Source organism: Dysidea avara, chromosome 1 (genome assembly GCF_963678975.1).
Source record: "Dysidea avara chromosome 1, odDysAvar1.4, whole genome shotgun sequence".
NCBI classification, from domain to species: Eukaryota; Metazoa; Porifera; class Demospongiae; order Dictyoceratida; family Dysideidae; genus Dysidea; species Dysidea avara.
In genome coordinates this window covers 63,672,198-63,692,197 of record NC_089272.1, presented here as the reverse complement: position 1 = coordinate 63,692,197, position 20,000 = coordinate 63,672,198, and the positions used below count along the sequence as shown (strand labels likewise).

Genomic DNA, 20,000 nt, shown 5'->3' with positions numbered 1-20,000 from the left:
TAGAGAAAACACCTGCCATGGAGGGACTGAACTTACATACACACATGAACGGAACTTTCGGCCTCATCAATTTCACCTCATGCTCCTCACACTTCATAGTGATATCACATCCACAAAGAAGACTCGCCGGCTGGCTGAGCCAGTTGGGATTCAACAGGTGAGTGCTATTGTACTGTAGTGTAGTGCCATGTTAGTACAAAACCAGCTGAACTGGCAACAGATTTAGCTGATGCTGTCTCCCTATAAAATCCTGTGCTATTTTTATAGTGCCTCAAATTTAATTGCGCATAAAACTCCGGTCAGTGCAGTAGGGTTTTTAGGGAGGGAACCTTCCCCCTAAAATCTCTGGCTCACACTCTAAAATTGTGAGTGACAACTATACTGTATACTGAAAAATGGTATACAAAACTGTCAAAGATGCCTTCAGATTTGATCAATCTCAGACCATCTAACATGTAAAAATTTCCCAGATTAAAAATCGCATACACAATTATAATGCTCTTAAGATGATATACTGTAATTTTTAAAATTTCCTAGGGTATATAACTATATATGTATGAGTCTCAAAAATTCTAACACAGTAAACTATTTATATTTGCAGAGCCTAAATTTACCCTGTTTCTTGAATTAAGCTTGTTTTCAAAATAATTAATTAATTCACTCAAATTTCAAAAAAATTATTATCCTTAAATGTATCTCAGAAAGTGTAATCTTAAAAAAAGTTTCTAAGCCAGTTTACCTTTAAATATATAGCATGCACAACCAGCAAAAATACCCTCAGCTCAGAAGTTTGATCTTAATAGATCTTGTTTTGAGAATGGTCCTATGTATCCAAGTCTACAACCTGTGATTGGGTGCAGCCATGCAGATTTTATGGTTGGTAGGGTACTAGAACTTCATACATCAGTGTTGCTGCTACTGTATGTAACTAGCTGCTATATAGACTTTTACCTAATCCCCACCAATTCCCCCCTAAAAGAGAATTCTATAGAATAAAGACTGGGCCAACGCTTATAGTTTTTTTTGCAGGGTAGTACTAATTTTACAATGCTTTTCAGAGCCCTAACCACTGTACCACCGCTGCCAGCTGCTGTAACCCTGAATTTTAGACGTACTTAAATACAATAGTGATCTAGCCTAAGAATATGGCTGAACCCAAACCCTAACCCTAACTGGATTAATAGTAGCTAAAGCTGAACCCAAACCCTAACCTTAACTTTGGACTACTGATCGTGAGAAATGATTCCTTAGATTACTATCTATGAACCAATTGTGGTATAATAATACGCACCGGGGCGCCCGCGGGCACGAAGCGTTGTGTAAACTTTTTCGCGCGGCTATCGATCACCACTTGTGTGAGTTCGCTCACAGTTATTATAGCAATCACTTTTATCACTGTACAAAGAACCGCCTCCATGACAAAAAGTGAGGAGCTGTGCTACTAGTAGTCTTATCATGTTTATAACCATGCACGTTTAGCTGCGCAATGCAGCTATATAGCTATAAAGCTTTGCCAAATGTTAGTTATATATACTTGGTAACTATCCTAATTTTATATTTACAGGTTTTAAAAATGGATTTAGTCCTGGATGCGTACGATCGTTTCGTCCTTACACCATACTTGTATCCTGCCAGCTTTGAATCGACTGATTGGCGCCGACAATTACTCAGCCTAGTTCTGATCACAACCATTAGTGGATATGTGATATACTTTTCCTGTTCGACCTTTAGCTATTTCTTCATCTTTGACCGGTCACTGATGAAGCACCCAAAGTTCCTCAAGAAACAGGTGAGGCTGGAGATACAGTACGCTTGTCAGACTATCCCCTTCGTGGCTACTCCAACTGCTGCAGTGTTTCTACTGGAGGTACGTGGCTATAGCAAGCTCTACTATGGAGTGGAGGATGGAACATATGGTTGGCTATTCATTCTGTTTAGTACTTTCACATTTGTGATGTTTACTGATTGTTTGATATACTGGATACACCGTGGTCTCCATAGTAAACTGGTGTATAAACATGTCCACAAGCAGCACCATAAGTGGATAGTGCCGACACCCTTTGCTAGCTATGCCATACATCCGATCGATAGTTTCTTGCAAGGTGTCCCATATCACATCTATCCATTTCTGTTTCCATTAAACAAACTGTTGTATCTTACATTATTTCTCTTTGTTAATCTTTGGGCTGTGTCAATTCATGATGGAAATTATCATGTACCTGACCTACTGAAGGCATACATCAATGGATCAGCTCATCACACAGATCATCATTTATACTATAACTTCAATTATGGCCAATTCTTCACTCTGTGGGATCATATCGGTGGCTCATTCAAGAGTCCAAGTGCTTTTGAAGGTAAAGGTCCAAGAGATGCTGTAAGGAGATTGCTTGCAGCAAAAGATGATTAATCTACAAAACATGTTTTTTGCTGAGTTTGTTTTCATTAATCTAACTGATAACATATTAGACATGGTATTCAGAGAATGCTCTTGATATCAATTTTGTTCCGCAAAGTAGCTATGCAGACAGCAAGTTGTTTTATAGCTTCTATACGGTGCTCCCTCAATTGTCTGAAATAACACTCGGTTATCCAAACAGTACAGACATGACTGGTCTATTAGAGTATATTTTGTCTAAAGTGTGCATTTTATTAAAGTAATTGAACAGGTTTCTGTATATAAATAATTTAATGAGCTGATATCTTGGTAGCTACCAATGGGATCGGATAATCAAGGTAGCACTGACTATAGCTATATACAAAAAAATGTTCCACACAGCTAAAATTGAATATTATTATTTTGAACTTGGTCAATTGTGTACGCAAGACACGCATTGCTGGGATTCTTCAGCCCAAAGGAATCGGATGCAGTCATAATAATCTCGCGGATGTCCCAGGGGTCACGTGATTGCTCATCAGCCTTTGCTTAATATAAGCTACTTTGTGTGCCAGTGCATGGGAGACTAGAACTATACGGTATGGCAAAGCCTTTCCGACTGCATTCCGACCGGCGTATACAGCTAAACTGAGCGGCTCCACTAGCTACAGAGTGGGGCCCTCATAGACCATAGATTTGATAACCCCCAGGTACCTGCATGGGGTTTATAAATCTATGGTCAGACTTCGATAGACATATCTGGCACACCACACATGCTCATGCTCATGCCCTACAATATACCGGGTCTGTTAATTTTGTCTGGCTGTCTTTTACAGCAGCAATTTGAAGTCTGGGTTGATTGGTACAGTGCCAGCAAAGTGCTGATTGTGCAGAATCCAGCTATCATCAATATCGTAATATGGCTTCAAGTTATGTTGTTGCATAGGTTGTTACCACTTAACGGGGCCTTTGTGAAAGTTAACACCAACCATCGTTTTCATTTTTTTCGTGGGAACTTGCATTCCTTTGTATTAGGCCAGAGTTATCACTTTTCACCCCGCCTCCACAAGCAATCACGTGCGCCGTGGAAACCTATCATGTTGACGAGGAGTTCAACTTAGGGGTAACGTACAGACCTCAATTACTGAGTATAATGTACATATAAATTGTTCTTGAAATCAGTTAAGGATTGTGAGTGTACAACATCAGCCATAGCCGGATGGTTGAGGGTAAGTGGGGTGCAATTTCTGGTAGGCATTTGCCGATTTGCCTGTATCTTAAGTTGTGACCACGTGTACTGGATGTATTAGGATGCAAATAGTTTTGAGAGTCTAGACTAACATGACCAGTTAGCATATTGTAAAACATAATCAACTTATCAATATTTCTTCGACATTGAAGTGTTCTCCACTTTAGCTTGTTTATCATATTAGTTACACTAGCATGTCTTGAAAATTCATTTTAAAAAAAACGAGCAGTATCATTTCAAGCTTCTGAACATCTGTCATGGTGTGTGGAGACCATACTGTGGATGCGTATTCAATTATTGGTCTGACGTAACTGAAGCGGTATGCTTGTCTTCTTAAGACATTAGAACATTGTTTCAAGTTCTTTTGCAGGAATGCAGCATAGATCTAACTTTATTCCAAATACATACAATATGGTCTAACCAGGAGAGGTTACAATTAATGATAATGCCGAGGTATTTAGTAGATGTCACTCTTTATGCATGATGTTGTTATAAAGTTGAGTTGATGAGGGACTGTTTGTTGGTAATTGTAAGGTGTTCACATTTAGGGATGTTAAACTTCATCTTCCAAGTAATAGCCCACTCACTTAGTATATCTAGATCTTGTTGTATGTCATCACTACATTGTATTTGTTGGTAAACTATCAAATCATTTGCATACAGCCTAATGCTCGAGTTATCTTGCGGGAGATGTCATGAATAATAAATAGTAGGAATAGCAGGGGTCCGAGTACTGAGCCCTGGGGGACACCATGCAGAGAGAACTTACAGGTGGTGCTCTTCTTCTTGTCTAAAAGTACATGTTGTGTTCTGTCAGTAAGGAAGTCACGTATCCAGTTGAGAGTATTTTCTCGAATACCGCAATGGCTCAGTATGTGCAGCAGGTGTCTATGCAAGACATTACTGCACAGGATGTAAGCATTAGCTTCTAGAAGGCTTTAACTAACCTCAGTATTAGCTAAAAAAATTAACTTCAACTGTTCCACGGACTCATCAGGCCCAGTAGCTAGCTATATAATCTTCATGTAAACCTGTGTATTCTCATGTAGCACCTTGTCTAATACTCATTAACTCCCTCATGTAATTATCCATAAAACAGGCTAGCTACACAAGGTTACATGTGGATACGCAGGGTTACATAGTTCCTGTATGGTTGCAGTGGCAAATCCAGGTTGGTTTCTGTGACTTCAACAGAAACCCCCTTTGAATTTTAGCTCATGCAGTGGCAGTCTGACTATTGCTGTGTTGACAACAATAACCATATGCCACTGTGTTTCTGTAGCATGCATGCAATTATGTTTAACCAACATCTGTTATAGATCAGCAACACTTTAACTTTTCACCTTCCACTGCATTAAAAATGACCGTGATACTCTAATAGAATAGTCAAGCAACTACTCTAATAGAACAATCAAAGCTACAGTTTAGTCTTATCTACAGTTATATTTCAGCTTAAACATTGGAAATTTGTGATTGTTAACTAAAAGTAACTTAATATCCAATCTGAGAGCTTCTAAAATCTCTGGAAGCATGTTCTACTCAGGCACTTTACTCCTATAATATAATTGCACACCTAAATCTACCACCATCGACGAAGTGGTGATTTGATGTACCTAATTTAATTGCGCTGAGCATGCAATATACTGAGTATTTAGTTAAACTGTGGTGTATATATATATATAGAGCTGTTTTTGATACCGTCTGATTTCTTAACACCACAATACCATGGATTTTAAAGAACAGTCTTCAAAGCTTCACTATTTTGCATGAAAGAATACATTCGTATGTAAGGATATTTACTGATGTACAATGATATACAACTTCCCAAAACAATTCTGTCCTGAGTTAAAATGTGTTTAGAAACTGTACAGAACAGGTGCATTTGTGCTAGCTATATACTAAAATATTATCATGTTTCAGGGTACATCATAGACAATTAAACTGGTTTCCTGTGTCTGATCAAAATCTACTTTTTCCATATGTATGTTTTGTTACTATCACAATAACAGTAAGTGATGCTGCGATGTTTCCACCAATCCTATTTGGATCATAACAGAGTTATCATACACGTTGCAAGGACAGCTTTGCTAACTTGTAAATTTGTTGTCTCTCCTCAACCAAAAATTTCTTCCATTCATCTTCCTGGAACTTCTTGTTCATTGCTGCCACACATGTTACTTGTAATTATGATGAATTTTGTTCTGGAAGTCCTATTTATTTATTATTATTTCTGAGCTATGGTGAGCAGGCAGTAATTACTGATTATGTCCAGGACGGAAGAGAATTTAGCTACAAGTATATACACTTAGTTCCAAATGGTTAAACTAACTACAAATATTGACAAGAAACTATGAATACAATGAAGTGGGTGGCAGTGTGAGTGTGTCTGAAGAAATGTTACTGTAGATCCATGTACAATATCACGAAAGAAGGACAGTCTTGCAACTTTATGACACTCTCTTAAAGTGACCCAGTTCAATGATTCTAAGATAACAGCTACACTGCTATATGTGCTGTAATTGTTACATTCCCATCTTGCACGTCTCCTCTGTTTTCTAGGGAAAACAATTGTATTATGTGCTGATTTCTTAACTTTCAGAGAACAACTCAGATTACGTACGTTTCATTATAAGAGATTGAAGAACTGTTTGAAGTGTCTTATTAAGGAGGCTAAAATATCTTATGTACAGAAGCTTATTATTGAGACTTTTACAGCAGTACTGCTTATTAGATATACAGCATATAAGGGGCCGAGACAATATAATTGCAGATGCCTTGTCGAGAACTGGATGATCCCTTTCTTTGAACTTGTATGACTGACATTTGTGATTTTATTCACCCCTTTGGTTTTTGTACGTACATTCATTTCTAGCAGAAAGCCATAGCTGACTTCCTTTTTATAGGAGGGGTGTGTTACTAGGCATTGTACTTATGTGAGCATATGCATAATAATAATTAGAGTGTGCTATAATAAGAATTTGGTTGGTGCCTTGTGTCCTCTCCAACACACGTATTTTGGCGTTGTAACAATAATTTGACAATTAGTAATATTATTAAGGGGTCGCATACAATATTATTAAGGGGTCAGGAGTCTAGTCTCAGGTTAAAAAGTTACTAAAAATTAATAGTAACTGGAGCCCTGTTAAATTGCAGCTATGTAATTATAAAACTACATAAGTCAATAGTTCAACAGTTACATATACAGTGGAATCTCTTTATAACGGACATTTTGGCCAAGACGTTTTGGCCACTTTTTGCTGTAATATAGAGATTTTCCTCTTTTAGAGGTAAAAAATGTATTAACCAGACCTGTTGGAACCAAAATTTGTGTCCATGTATGAGGTTTTTTCCTGCTTAATTTGGGGAGTGTACATCCCATGATGCTGAAGCCTGAGACATCCTGTATGAACAGATGGCAACACGAGCTGCCTGCTGAAGTATGCAACGTGTTGTACTCTTTGGTAGACGGCATATATTGCTAAGTTTTGTAACGATCTGGCATGACTTCAACTGTCACAAGACCAACCAAAAATACAGGTCCAGCAGTAATTTATTTATTTATATTGGTATTGGACAGTCAGTAATTACTGATACATCTAGGGGACCAGCCCCAAGAAAAATCAAATACACACATACATTATGATTAGCTAACTACTTACATACATGTAATTACATTAACTACAAATAAATAACCTCTGACTCAATTAATGGTTCCAATCTTTCAATTGTTCTAGGGAAATAGCTCAATGAATTGGTGTATATAGGTGTTGAGAAATATAAGGGATGATGAAGTCTAGTTGACTACGTTGAAGTTTCTTGACTATAATAATCGTGGAATTTTTAATCCTGATGTATGACGACTTGCCTTATAAAATAGTTTAAGCCTTGATGTCTGCCTTCTCTGCATGTGAGCCACTGAAGATTTTCTAAATACTTATTCTACTTCGCCAGTCATAAGACCCATTGCTCTTCTTTGCACCATTTCTAAAGCATTTTTAAAAATGTTTTGACAAAATAAAGGTCCCACACAGTGATACACAATGCATACTCCAGCATAGGTTTCACAAGGTGCCGTGCATTTGACTTCTTGACTACATCTATACAAGTTTCTGTGGAGAAAATGTAACATTCTTGTTGCTTTATTGTTTGTCTTTAATAACACGGTAAAGGCAGCATTGAGTTGTATTATAGAGGAAATACTACCACTGATATCATTAATGTTAAACCAAAAACATACCCAGAATTGTCCCCTGAGGAACACCAGACTGACCAGGAACAAATTCAGATTGTTGACAATCACACTGGAACTTGTGACCTCTGAGGTAACCATGCATAGCCATTTCATTCAGAATATTAGAATGAATATCAGTGTTATGCAACTTCTTTAACACTGAATGTTTATGCGGTACCATGTCAAATTAAAGCATTGCTAAAGTCCAATAAGATGACATCATCCTGATATCTTTGATCCATAGCTGCTAAGATGTCTGTAATGAGTTGAGTTTGTTTTTATCGTTACTTTATTATTGCTTTACAACACCAAATGCAAGATTACAGAATTGAAATGGCTGTATACAAAAAAATAATGTAGTGGTGTTGAGGGTCAGATGGCACTGAGGAATAACCTGACCTGGTGTAATAAACCATAGCAATCTTCTTTACAGTTCCTTGCAGCCAAAAAGTGATGCCGAGTGATTAGCAACCACAGAGAATTCTAATAGCATGATGGAATCACTATTATTATATTATTATAGTTGTAAACCTCATAAATGAGTATAATATATTAACAGTCATTGATTTTAGCATGGTCTTGAAATAATCTATGGAGCAATCACAGGGAGGGAATTTATTCCATTTGCTGATTCAGATCTCAGGAGAAACTAGCTAAATTTGTAGGGGTTGACAGTAATTGAGGGCTTTACAAATTTGATACTGTTTCCATGAGTGACTCTAGGTGCTAATGTGATGTATTCTGGTATGGGTATTTCAACAAGCTTGTTACCAATCTTGAAAAACACAATTCCTCATGCTGTCTGCTGATGGATTGCCAGTTCAATGAGTTAATTATGGCTGACACGATGCTCATTCGGTGGTAGTCTGACATCACAAAACGGGCAGCACGTCTTTGGATGGCTTCCAACCTGTGGAAACTAACATGAGATCAGGTCTACTTAGTGATATGGGTGGCCTGAATAGAAGCACTATCAAAAAGAATTTCCTGTTACATATTATTATTTATTATTGGGGGCACATGCAGGTAAGAAAGCAAAGCCTGTAAAAACCTGATCTAAACAATCAAACTATACTACAAAAATAACTATACAATATCATACTGGTAATCATAATAAAATCTATCTAGGTGTGTCTTAAACAAGTTGGTTGAATTAACATTAACTAAATCATGTGGGAGTCCATTCCAATCATTTACAATTCTTACTGAATAAAAGTGACAGCGTGACAAGCAAGTAGCTAGCATGTGGTTTGTAGATCTTATTATTTTTGACTCCTAAACTGATGATTAATCTCGTGCTTTTCATGAAGACTTTGAATGCAATTTCCATGCTATTTTAACGGAAGAGAATAGCATGGAAATAACCGAAATTTCAGTGCCGGCTTTCCGTCTCGTGCGCAGGTAAGCTTTTCAATACGTGATGAGACTGATGACGTCTGCCGCCGGGCCTAAATATCAACCAACTGGAGTTCAGTGGAGTTCACCTCACCGTTGGCGACTCCCCGTAAATTACCCATAAGGAAAACTTTCGATTGGCATCCTGAAACCCTTGCTTTTAAAGGAAATCCTATGAGCTCACGTGAGTGTGTCGTTTCTCTGGTTACAAAGACCTCCATACCCCGGCGGAAAAAAAGTGAGTAGTTATAGTCACGCTAGCTATATTTTCTAACTGTAGAGTAACCCATTGTTGGCTATATTTAATGTTACGACATCGCTCGACTAATCGTTAGCTATAGCTAGCTATATGAGCTAGCTAGCTATAGCTACCGCTAACCGTGTCAGTATGATTATTTGTCTATATCCACAGGTTTAAAATGGCAGATTTAGTCCTGGACTCGTGCGATCGATTTGTCCTTACACCATACTTGTATCCTGCCAGCTTTGATCCAAGTGACTGGCGCCGACAATTACTCAGCCTGATTCTGATCACAACTATTAGTGCATATGTGATATACTTTACCTGTTCGACCTTTAGCTATTTCTTCATCTTTGACCGGTCACTGATGCAGCATCCGAAGTTCCTCAAGAATCAAGTGGGGCTGGAGATACAATGCGCTTGTATGTCTATCCCCTTTGCAGCTACTCCAACCGCTGCAGTGTTTCTACTAGAAGTACGTGGCTATAGCAAACTGTACTATGGAGTGGAGGGTGGAACATATGGTTGCATGGGTATTCATTCTGTTTAGTACTTTAACACTTGTGTTGTTTACTGATTGTTTGATCATTAGCAGAAATTCGGTCAAACTTGAACGCTCTATTAGAGAGTTTTATTATAGTAATTTTGTGGATTTCAGTTAATTGAAGGTAAACGATCATGCTACAGTAGCTTACTATACCACGATCCATTAGAAGACTACAAAATGCACCATAAGTGGTAATAAATTCATTGGTGGTATGAATCACGTTAAGAAAATCTTCGGCGATAGGTATTTACCACACATGACCACGAATGTCGCCGAAAGCCATATGAACACGCTTAGCATTTCTAAGGATTTAATTAAGCAGACATACCGTAATGAACCACCACTTAAGGATCCACTGAATACTGAAGTTAGATCTACAACTATAATGGAGATGCAAATTGAATTACGACAAAACTCCCTAATAGAGTAGTCACCGCATTTCTGCTAATGTGTACTGGATTCACCGTGGTCTCCATAGTAAACTGGTGTATAAACATGTCCACAAGCAGCACCATAAGTGGATAGTGCCGACACCCTTTGCTAGTTATTCCTTACATCCAATTGATAGTTTCTTGCAAAGTGTCCCATATCACATCTATCCATTTCTGTTTCCGTTAAACAAGCTGTTGTATCTAACATTATTTGTCTTGGCTAATCTTTGGGCTGTGTCAATTCATGATGGAAATTATCGTGTACCTGACCTACTGAAGGCATACATCAATGGATCAGCTCATCACACAGATCATCATTTATACTATAACTTCAATTATGGCCAATTCTTCACTCTGTGGGATCACATTGGTGGCTCATTTAAGAGTCCAAGTGCTTTTGAAGGTGAAGGTCCGAGAGATTCTGTAAGGAGATTACTTGCAGTAAAAGATGATTAATCTACAAAGCATGTTCTTTGCTGAGTTTGTTTTCATTAATCTAACTGTTGTTATAGACAATGACATTTTGAGATTACTTTGATATGTGCAAATTAAAGTATATGCTAGATGCACTTGTAGCACTGCTGGCAGTACTGTATGCAGGTGAATACATACACGATCATGGATGGCTTTGCACGACACTTGAGACACTACTGTGAATAGAATAGAAGCCTCATATATGTGATAAAGAGAAAGTTACTGTCTTTGTTGATAATCAGTAGCATAATTAAATAAGCCTTGTTAGGCATGTAATCAATGCTATAGAATGCAATTGTTAGTTGAAATAAATCTTTTTGGTAAAAATGAAAAGTTTTACTCTGCAACAGGACTCCTTGAATCTCTTCTGAACTATCATCCTTTTGGGTGTTTCTATGTAAATCCAACAATCCAAACAATATAACACTGTCCCTAAAGTATTCACTCGTGCAGTATTGGAACTACTCAGCCCAGCCTGTATTTCCCATGTACACGCAAAGATATCAGTAACATGCTATGTAGGATTACTTACAAACAAAATAATATACTGTGGGTTCCTACTTGAGCCATTGCCTTAAGTAACAAAAACGTGCATTGCTAAGATTCTTCTGTACATAAACTACAACCAGGAAGAATATTGTAGCATAATCATCTCACCTCAGCCTTGTAATATGTAATATACATTTATAGTATGTACAAGTTGAGCTGGATCCTGAAAAATAGCTAAAATTCAAAAGTGGATTTTTTCTCAAGAAAGCCGGCTAACATTTCAACCAACCAGATGATTAGTTGTGACAGCAAAAGGTGTCAAAAACAGACACACACGGTTTGGCTCCATTAAAAGTTCAGGAAAGGACTGTAATGGACTTCGCATTTTATGGCTTCCCATAGGAAATGTATGGTGAGAATTTTAATTGGCCGTAAATATTGTATCAGACATTTGAACAAAAAGATTTTATATTTTTTTTTGCAGGTCAAGCAGTACTACAAATGAGCCAAATTTCAAGATCATGTGTGATTACATCCATGAGTTATTAAATGTTTTTGAGGATCCAGCTCAATGCGTCCGTACGTACTATAATGGATCACTAATTCTTTGGTTGGGGGGTAGTTATCTACAGCAGACATAGCATTAATTCTGATTGTAATATTTTTGAAGAGCCTTGTTTCACAATGATGTGCTACATAGGCAGATATAGCTAGTGCTGTGAACAACACATATTACTAGCTATGGCCGGTTGTATCACTCATTTCACCTCTAGATTGCTAAGAGTGGATGTAGCTGCCAGTGGCTCTCATATTAATTGCCAAGTGCCTTAGTGTGAGCATGAGGAAAGTACATAGTCTTGTACAGTAATTGTACAGGCTTTAACTTTCCGTATATTTATTTATTTATTTATATCTGTGTTTGTTGCAACGTGATGTAATAGTTCAACACACATATTAGACCATACCAACAGACTTATCAATTGTACAACAAACATTTCCATTAGATTATTGTGTGGGATTAATAATATATCCTTTACAAAGGCAGTATTGATGTTTAGTATTTCATTAGGAAATTTTTTTGGTGGTTTGTGGGTGACGACTACACAAACAAACTTTGAGGATTGAACACCAGCCCACTTGCAAGTGCAAAATGTATTTAAAATCACGCTTTGAGTGTTACCTTATATGAAGCTTCATTTTGATAGCCTAAAGCACCTGTTTTCCTACTGGCTAGAGACAGTGTACACATTACATTATGATATGGCTACACTATAATTTTGCTCCATGCATTACCCTGCTGTATAGCTAAAGATGAAATTGATTGGGTCATAAGTAGTCACATTTTTTTGTACATGTGCTAGCTGCAATGAAGTGGTTATGGGTTAAATCAACAAGTCCTCTGGTAATTTCATAAGGCACTGGATAGTGGCATGGGTCTGAAACAAAAGGTCATCATTAATAGTCATGATCATATAGATACAGCCCATTTTGCTACTCACCTGTAGAAATACTGTAAGCACATGCACTCTACACTATTTCGAGCATTAATCAAATGGCTGCAGGTTCGAGGGTGCCCCCTTTCTCCACCTTTTCAAACATACTTTCTGTAACAGCTTTATACAGGCTGTAGGACCAGGAGTCCTACAGACTTTCAGCATTTATACTGTACTGTGAACTCTTAATAAATAAATAAATAAATAACTAAATTTCTTTGAAATATGTCTTTCAAAACAATCCATGTATATTTACAGTGCATATCACTTAGGTTTTAATGTATAAATAGACATTAGTAGCATGTGTACTGAAATGTAAGAGTTAGCTGCCATATATTGCATGATGAGATTCCTATCGTATATGTATTGTACTAGTCTAGTAGAGTATGTTGTGACAGCATGGGCTGCACCCCACCAAACATAAACTTGAAGCTATTTCCATATTATAGCTGCCATATTTGTAATGTCAGACAGTGTCACTACAATGTTATCTGAAGTGGAAAAGCTACTTCACAGAAGGAACATATTATTGTAGTTAACACTGGAAGATCTTAAGTTACATAACTTTTAATTCCTGCACTACAAGGTCATGAGTATAATTCTAACCATTATCCCAACATGGAATATCTTACCAGCTTTAGTTGTAAGAGTATAGACAACTGACTTGTTCACTAATAATTAAGTGTTATTTGTTTTGACATTCCACAACATTTAATTTTAGCAATTACAATAACTATCCACTCTCACATAATAGTAGTAGTTATCCACTCCTGCATCACTCTTCACCCCACCACCTCAAGTGCATACTTTGTTGATGAAGGGAACAAAATTGGTGACCACTGCACAGCATAAGAAATATTTCTTGCTGTTCAAAAAGGCAATGAAACATAAGTTTTTAGCTTACCTTTGTATACCTGTTTCAGTCAGATTCTTAAGCCCCATCATTGATGTTAATAATGAGAACATAGCTACTATAGTCAATTCGGATTTATCATTTTTACTAAAAATGAAGAAGAGCAGAATTTGCTCTGTCATTCTATAATACTGTATCAGAGGACTGCTCAATATTCTTCTACTAGACACAGAACTTTAAACAAAAGGACAACTCATGCAGTAGTGTATATATATAATATATTGTAGAGTTTCACCCTGTCACCTGATCTACCTAAGCCTTTATTCCTTTAGCTAGGAAATCTGTACATAGATAGGCCCGAATCAAGTATGCTCAAAATTTTGCCAAAAATGCTTTCAGGAATTTCTCAAAATTTTCACCTATTATGCTCTTCAGTGTTTGGCTGTGTTCCTATTATGCTTGCATTATGCTTCAAAGTTAGCAACATTTGTTACAATTCTTGGGACATTTTAATCAGGGAGTGCTCTATTAGAGTATTTCACTACAAAGTGACTGTTCTATTAGAGAATATTGATCTATTTTCATGGAATTAAGCTCCATAGTTTGAAATATCATCCTGGCATAGCACTCCAGCCTATTATGCTTATTATGCTGGCATATTTGGTGCAGGACTATACACAGATTACACACTGCCATGTTTCATGAACACAGTAGTATGGGCACTATCCCTACAACTAAACATTTGGCTCAAATATAGCTACTAGCTATAGAATCAATGACTGTGAGGCATTTCAGCCTTATTTGACCATAAGCAGAATTCTAACTCTGTGCATCTTCATGGAACCAAGTGTATAACCGCATGAATAACCAAATGCATTATTAACACTGCTTGAAGTATCTTAGTTTACTACAGTGGTATATCCCCAGTATATGGAACAGTTAATTGTTTGTTATTTTAGTAGTTTTTCAGTAAACCCGCATCACTGATGTTTTACTGAGAGTTTAAAACTTAGTAAAATAATTATGTTCCATATACTTAAGTTTAGTGACACTTTACTATCAGTATAACTACAGTAAGGCATCTTAACAAATTAGTAAACTAAGAACCTTCAAGCAGTGTAACCATTTCTTGGCTACCACTTACAACTTTTTTAAACCCATGGCTAGGCTATTGAAGGCCGCACCATTTTTTGACAGCTTGGCTATTGTGTGGATTGTACTGCAATAAAAGCAAAGCATACACAATGTACACATGCCTATATATGGTGGGTTTTTAAGACTGTTCTTTATTTAAACCATAATTTGGGGGTCATGCAAGAAAGCCTGTGCTCCATGCATGGACTGTAGCTATACAGAAGTATCACATGGTTTTTGAAAACTTTAAGCCCCTTTCTGTGCTTGAATGGTCTATTGAGAAGTGCAGAGAACATCTCTTATATGCAGTACAATCATTATAAAGCTGTTGGTGATCATAGGCGGCTCCAGGATTTTTGGTGACTGGTTTCTGATCAAGTAAATTTTTGGTGAAGACTAAAAAAAAGTTAACTGCCCGCTTAAAATAACTGCCCTCCACTAACTGTATTAATACCACTAATAAAGTACATAAAAATCTTTATTTATAACTACATAGCTTGCTACACTGCTGCTCTGAATACTGTGACTGCTTTTTTTATTTTATTTTTTTTATTTTTAATAATATAAATTAATAATAAATGCTCAAACAGTGGGCAGAGAGGTAAACTCTGCCCAATCCTGTGATGAAACTGCTTTATTAGAGTGATTGACTGCTGTATTGATCTGAACGTGACCGATTTCCGGAATCCTCAGAAACCCCCTGGAGTCACCGTTGGACTGATATTGCTTGATGCCTGTCTCCTTGGTTCATTCATGATAGAGAAAAATTACTCACATGCTCAATCATTTTACAAGCATGCTTGTAACTTGACTCTGATAAATCTGTTGATCATGATCAGCTGCTGTGATCATGATTCATCACCAAATTACTTGTAACATGACTCTTATTCAAGGGCAATGTTGAGGGGGTGCATGGGATGCAATGAAAAGGTGAAAGGAGAAAGAAGGGAAGAGCTGATATCTACTAGAAGGGAGTTAAAATCATATTTCAGAAGTAAAACTGTCAAATAGCTGCTAAACATTGAAATACTCTAATAGAACAGTCACTAATAGAACAGTCAACTGAACATCAACCATTAGGATCAAACAGTGTGTATGCTGAAATTAAACCTCTTCCTCTTGACATGTGCACCCAAACATTTTGGTATTGTGAATTGTTTAAAAGTTAAAACTCTATAGCTACCTTTTTATGTACCGTGAATCAGACGACATCAACTCTTTGAAAGGCTATTCTGAATGCATAGTAGATAATTCTCAAATGCACACACTCAATACTTGGGCTAGATATTAAACGCCTACACAGTTTACAGGGCTAGAGCATCTGTGGCTACACCCAATTAAGTTCCACACATTATGATAATTATTTTCCCATTATAAATTGCTTTTAAACAAACAAATTGTGACCACTGTATTGTACTTACATGTTGCATTTGAAATCATACAGGTGTATAAAGTTCTTTATCAACAGAAATGGCAAAAGTACAGCATCACGGTTTTACATTCCAACTGTCCAAAGGAGCTGCTTTACAATAGTTAACCACAGTACGAAATTCCTAACCATGAATGCCTGCATGGTGAAATGAATTGATTGAACATTCTTTGAAAGCAGCTGCTATATACATAGATAGCTGGTTGCAGTTACATCTTGTAATGTTATTAGCAGCAATTTATAAAACTAAATATCTTTCAGCTTGCATTCACTGAGATCTTACCCCACACTTTCTCTCAGTACATCCTCCAATGACTATAATGGAATTATTGGTGACTGTTGCTGTAGCAACCAAAGACTTAACAGAAGGCAAGGAAGCAATGACTTGCCAGAGTCAGCAAGTATCTTAATATTTGATGTTGGGATGTTGGAATTTCAGCTTTATAGTTTTCTAGCCCCACCAACTAACACTAGCAGGGAAGAACCAGAGATTATGGCTGTACTCCAGGGACAGAGAACAGTACTCCTAAGTGGTAGTGGTAGGAGGAAGGGGGGAGACAAGTCATATGTTTGCAGTACTTTAGTGTGGCATACCAAACCTGCCTAAAATTGGTTCCAAAATTATCACCTCTGAAGGTGTGACAACTGAAGTCATATAAAGTTTGGAGCAATGAATATTTTGTTGAAAACGAAATTAATAGCAAATTTTTGAAGCCATATAAATGCAGAAATCCAGTGCCGAAGGATTAACCTTACAGGAAAATAGTTATTTGAGATTGCATCTAACATTTTCAGTGGTATATGTGTACTTGAATAGAATACCGCTCCTGTATTATGGGTTAAGAGATAGCAGCTACTGTGCGAATATAAATACATCAGTAAATGAAGGCAGTTGAAATAGACCCATGCACTAGGTTATGTATAGATACATTTGTTAAGGCAGACAGATTTGCATAATTTGCATTGTAAGCAATGAAACTTACATGAATGTTCTATTAGAGTAGTTAGGTGATTGCTCTGTGAGAGTATCTCAATCTCGTACACTCCCAATACAATTGTTGCTGTACCGTCAGTTTAGCTTCTGGGCATAGGAAAAAGTGAGGGGATCTACTCTATGAAGTGAGGGAGAAATTGCCTCCTCTCCCCCCTAAATCTCCACCTCTGTTGGCACCCTATATATACCATGAAAATTAGCAATTCCCTAGAGGGATAGTTGTCCAATAATAAAAAAATAAAATATAATAATTTCTATAAATTATTATCCTGTACAACTGTTTATTGAGCTTTTACGATAATTCCTATATTGGGTCTCATGCGTGTTATAATAAGTTATTAGCTATATACAAATCCAATTCAATTGGACATATCATCAAGTTCTACTGGAGAAGAAAGTGAGTTGGCCTTAATAAAGACAACTACCAGGGCTGTACACAACTGCTGCTCTTATCATTTGTGATGACTAGACTGAACAAACCTGACAATAAGCAGTTGTAGGGGCACTTCCTCAGTCAAGTACTCCTGTCTACTCATGCGACTACTTGGCAGGATCTAAATATGCCGCATCTTAGAGCATATTGTTGTGCCTGCTGCCATGTTGTTGACAGTGTATATTGTAATTGTACCTCGCATATGAATCTTCAGATTTTGTGATTGCTCTGAAATTTGGTGGCTGCATTCATCAATATGTAATATCCATGACAGGATAGGGAGTTTCTGTACCAGCAAAGTTTTTAGAGTGATCAGTAAAATCATCAAGGGAAATGTATGCGTGATCAAACATCAATACCAGTGGTTAATAATGGTACTTTGCATAGTCACAGTCTACCACATAGAGCTTTAAAATGAACAGGGCAATTGTCATTTGGGTAGTCCAAAGGCAGATGATAAACTGGTCTGACGTTAAATACAAAACTAGGTTTAAAATCAAGCTCTTTACTTATGCTATCATTAGGGATAGACCAATTTTGCTGGCAAACTGGTAAAAGCAATTTTTTGGAGAAAGTGGACACTGAGGAACCATGACTAATATTTTGCATGAAAAACACTTAGACTCTAATAGAACAGTCATGTAGTTTCTTGCTGTATAACAGTCACTAATAGAACAGTCACTGTGTTATGAAATTAATGTAACACAGTATGATAGTACTGTACATGGAGATTTGCACGGCTTTCTCACAAACTAATATTGCCCTGAAACCAGCCTCTAGTGCTGCCATGATAAAGAAAAACTCTATCCTATATCACCATTCAAGGTTTATGTCACGATATGAACATAATAATATCACAATGTAGAACTAACTGTAATCACTAACTGTAACATTTACAAGACAAACATGTACATACTCCTCATTGTAAGTTGAAATATTTAAGTTGGATGTACAAAGCTACTCAGGTTTTATTATTGCTATACAAGTGGCTGGCACTACATAGAAACCTTAAAACATCACAGTTTATTTTGGGCTTGGCTTGTGCACTGCTAAATCAACATTAAATTTAATGTTAAATACCATAATTTATATGTTTGGCCTCCCCCACATTGTTATACTGAGTGACACTACTATATATCAACTATCTATATAATTGATTGGCTATATCATATATTATACTGATACTATCTATGCATCAATATCAGAAATACCAGCCTCACAATGCCTTCATGATGTAAGGGAAGTACTGTACTGGTCAAGTTACAAGTTAGTTATAATCAAGCCCAAAAGTACCTTCAGTGTGATCCAAAATGCTTCTAAGGGGTTGCTACAGAATTTTCTACTGTCTGACTTATTAACTGGTGCTTCTGACAAATGGAGCTCAGGCTACGTATAGGTTTGATTTTTGGCTGTTAGTTACCCTCTAAGCCTAACAAGTGCCATTTAGCATACCGTGTACATGCACACATCATGGGGCTTAATTTTGTCCTCCATTGTGCCCCATTTCTTTTTGCTGACAGTACAAACTGTCAATATGTGGTAGTGTATGGCTCTGACAGGAAATGTCTATATTTTCATAGTGAACACTTCACTTTTAATGGATAGTTGGGGTTCGTGTTCAGATGCAAAATTAATTCTATGATATGTCTGGCACCATTCTTTCTTTTTGATGGAGTATGCTAGAGTTCACCAGTAATAATTTTCAAAAAAGCGAACAAACAAGTACAAGTAAGAATCCTAATAAGGTTGAGTAGGGATCATAGAAATGAAAAGTCAGTAATAAAGCAAGAGAAGTCATTTACATCTGCAGAGGTATATTACTATAATATACTTCAGCCATGGCTTTATGGACTGAAACTGAATTAGGGATTAAATGTCTGCTATATTATATATCTGCAGGTGTAGATGACCGCCCTTATTTAGACTGAATTAATCATTTTCCTTGTAGTCAGTTGTTCTAATAAAGCAGCCACACATGAGACAAATTTCAAATTTATTAATGCTGGTTGATATTATTGCAGGAATGTCCGGATAAATTTTTTTGCCACTTAAAAGACATCCCCATCAGGCTGCATACAGGCTTGGGAAGCCTACTGAGGATAAGAGTAGCCATGATATATCATTTCTAATTTAGCTAATGCAGTTTATGCTGTCTTTTTAGACTTGAAGAAAGCATTTTACTCGCTGCGCCATTCTATATTGTGTCAAAGGCTTTCTGAGTTGGGGGTGT

General features: G+C 37.0%; 1 protein-coding gene and 1 pseudogene across 1 annotated transcript; both read left to right on the top strand.

The window, feature by feature from the left end:
* The first annotated feature begins 1,573 nt into the window (after nt 1-1,573).
* On the top strand, nt 1,574-2,410 carry LOC136248349 (lathosterol oxidase-like). Its single transcript, XM_066040139.1, has one exon. The coding sequence runs from the start codon at nt 1,574-1,576 to the stop codon at nt 2,408-2,410; it is 837 nt and encodes a 278-aa protein (XP_065896211.1).
* Nucleotides 2,411-9,671: 7,261 nt separating this feature from the next.
* Nucleotides 9,672-10,927, top strand: LOC136248340 (lathosterol oxidase-like; annotated as a pseudogene).
* The last annotated feature ends 9,073 nt before the right edge of the window (nt 10,928-20,000 follow it).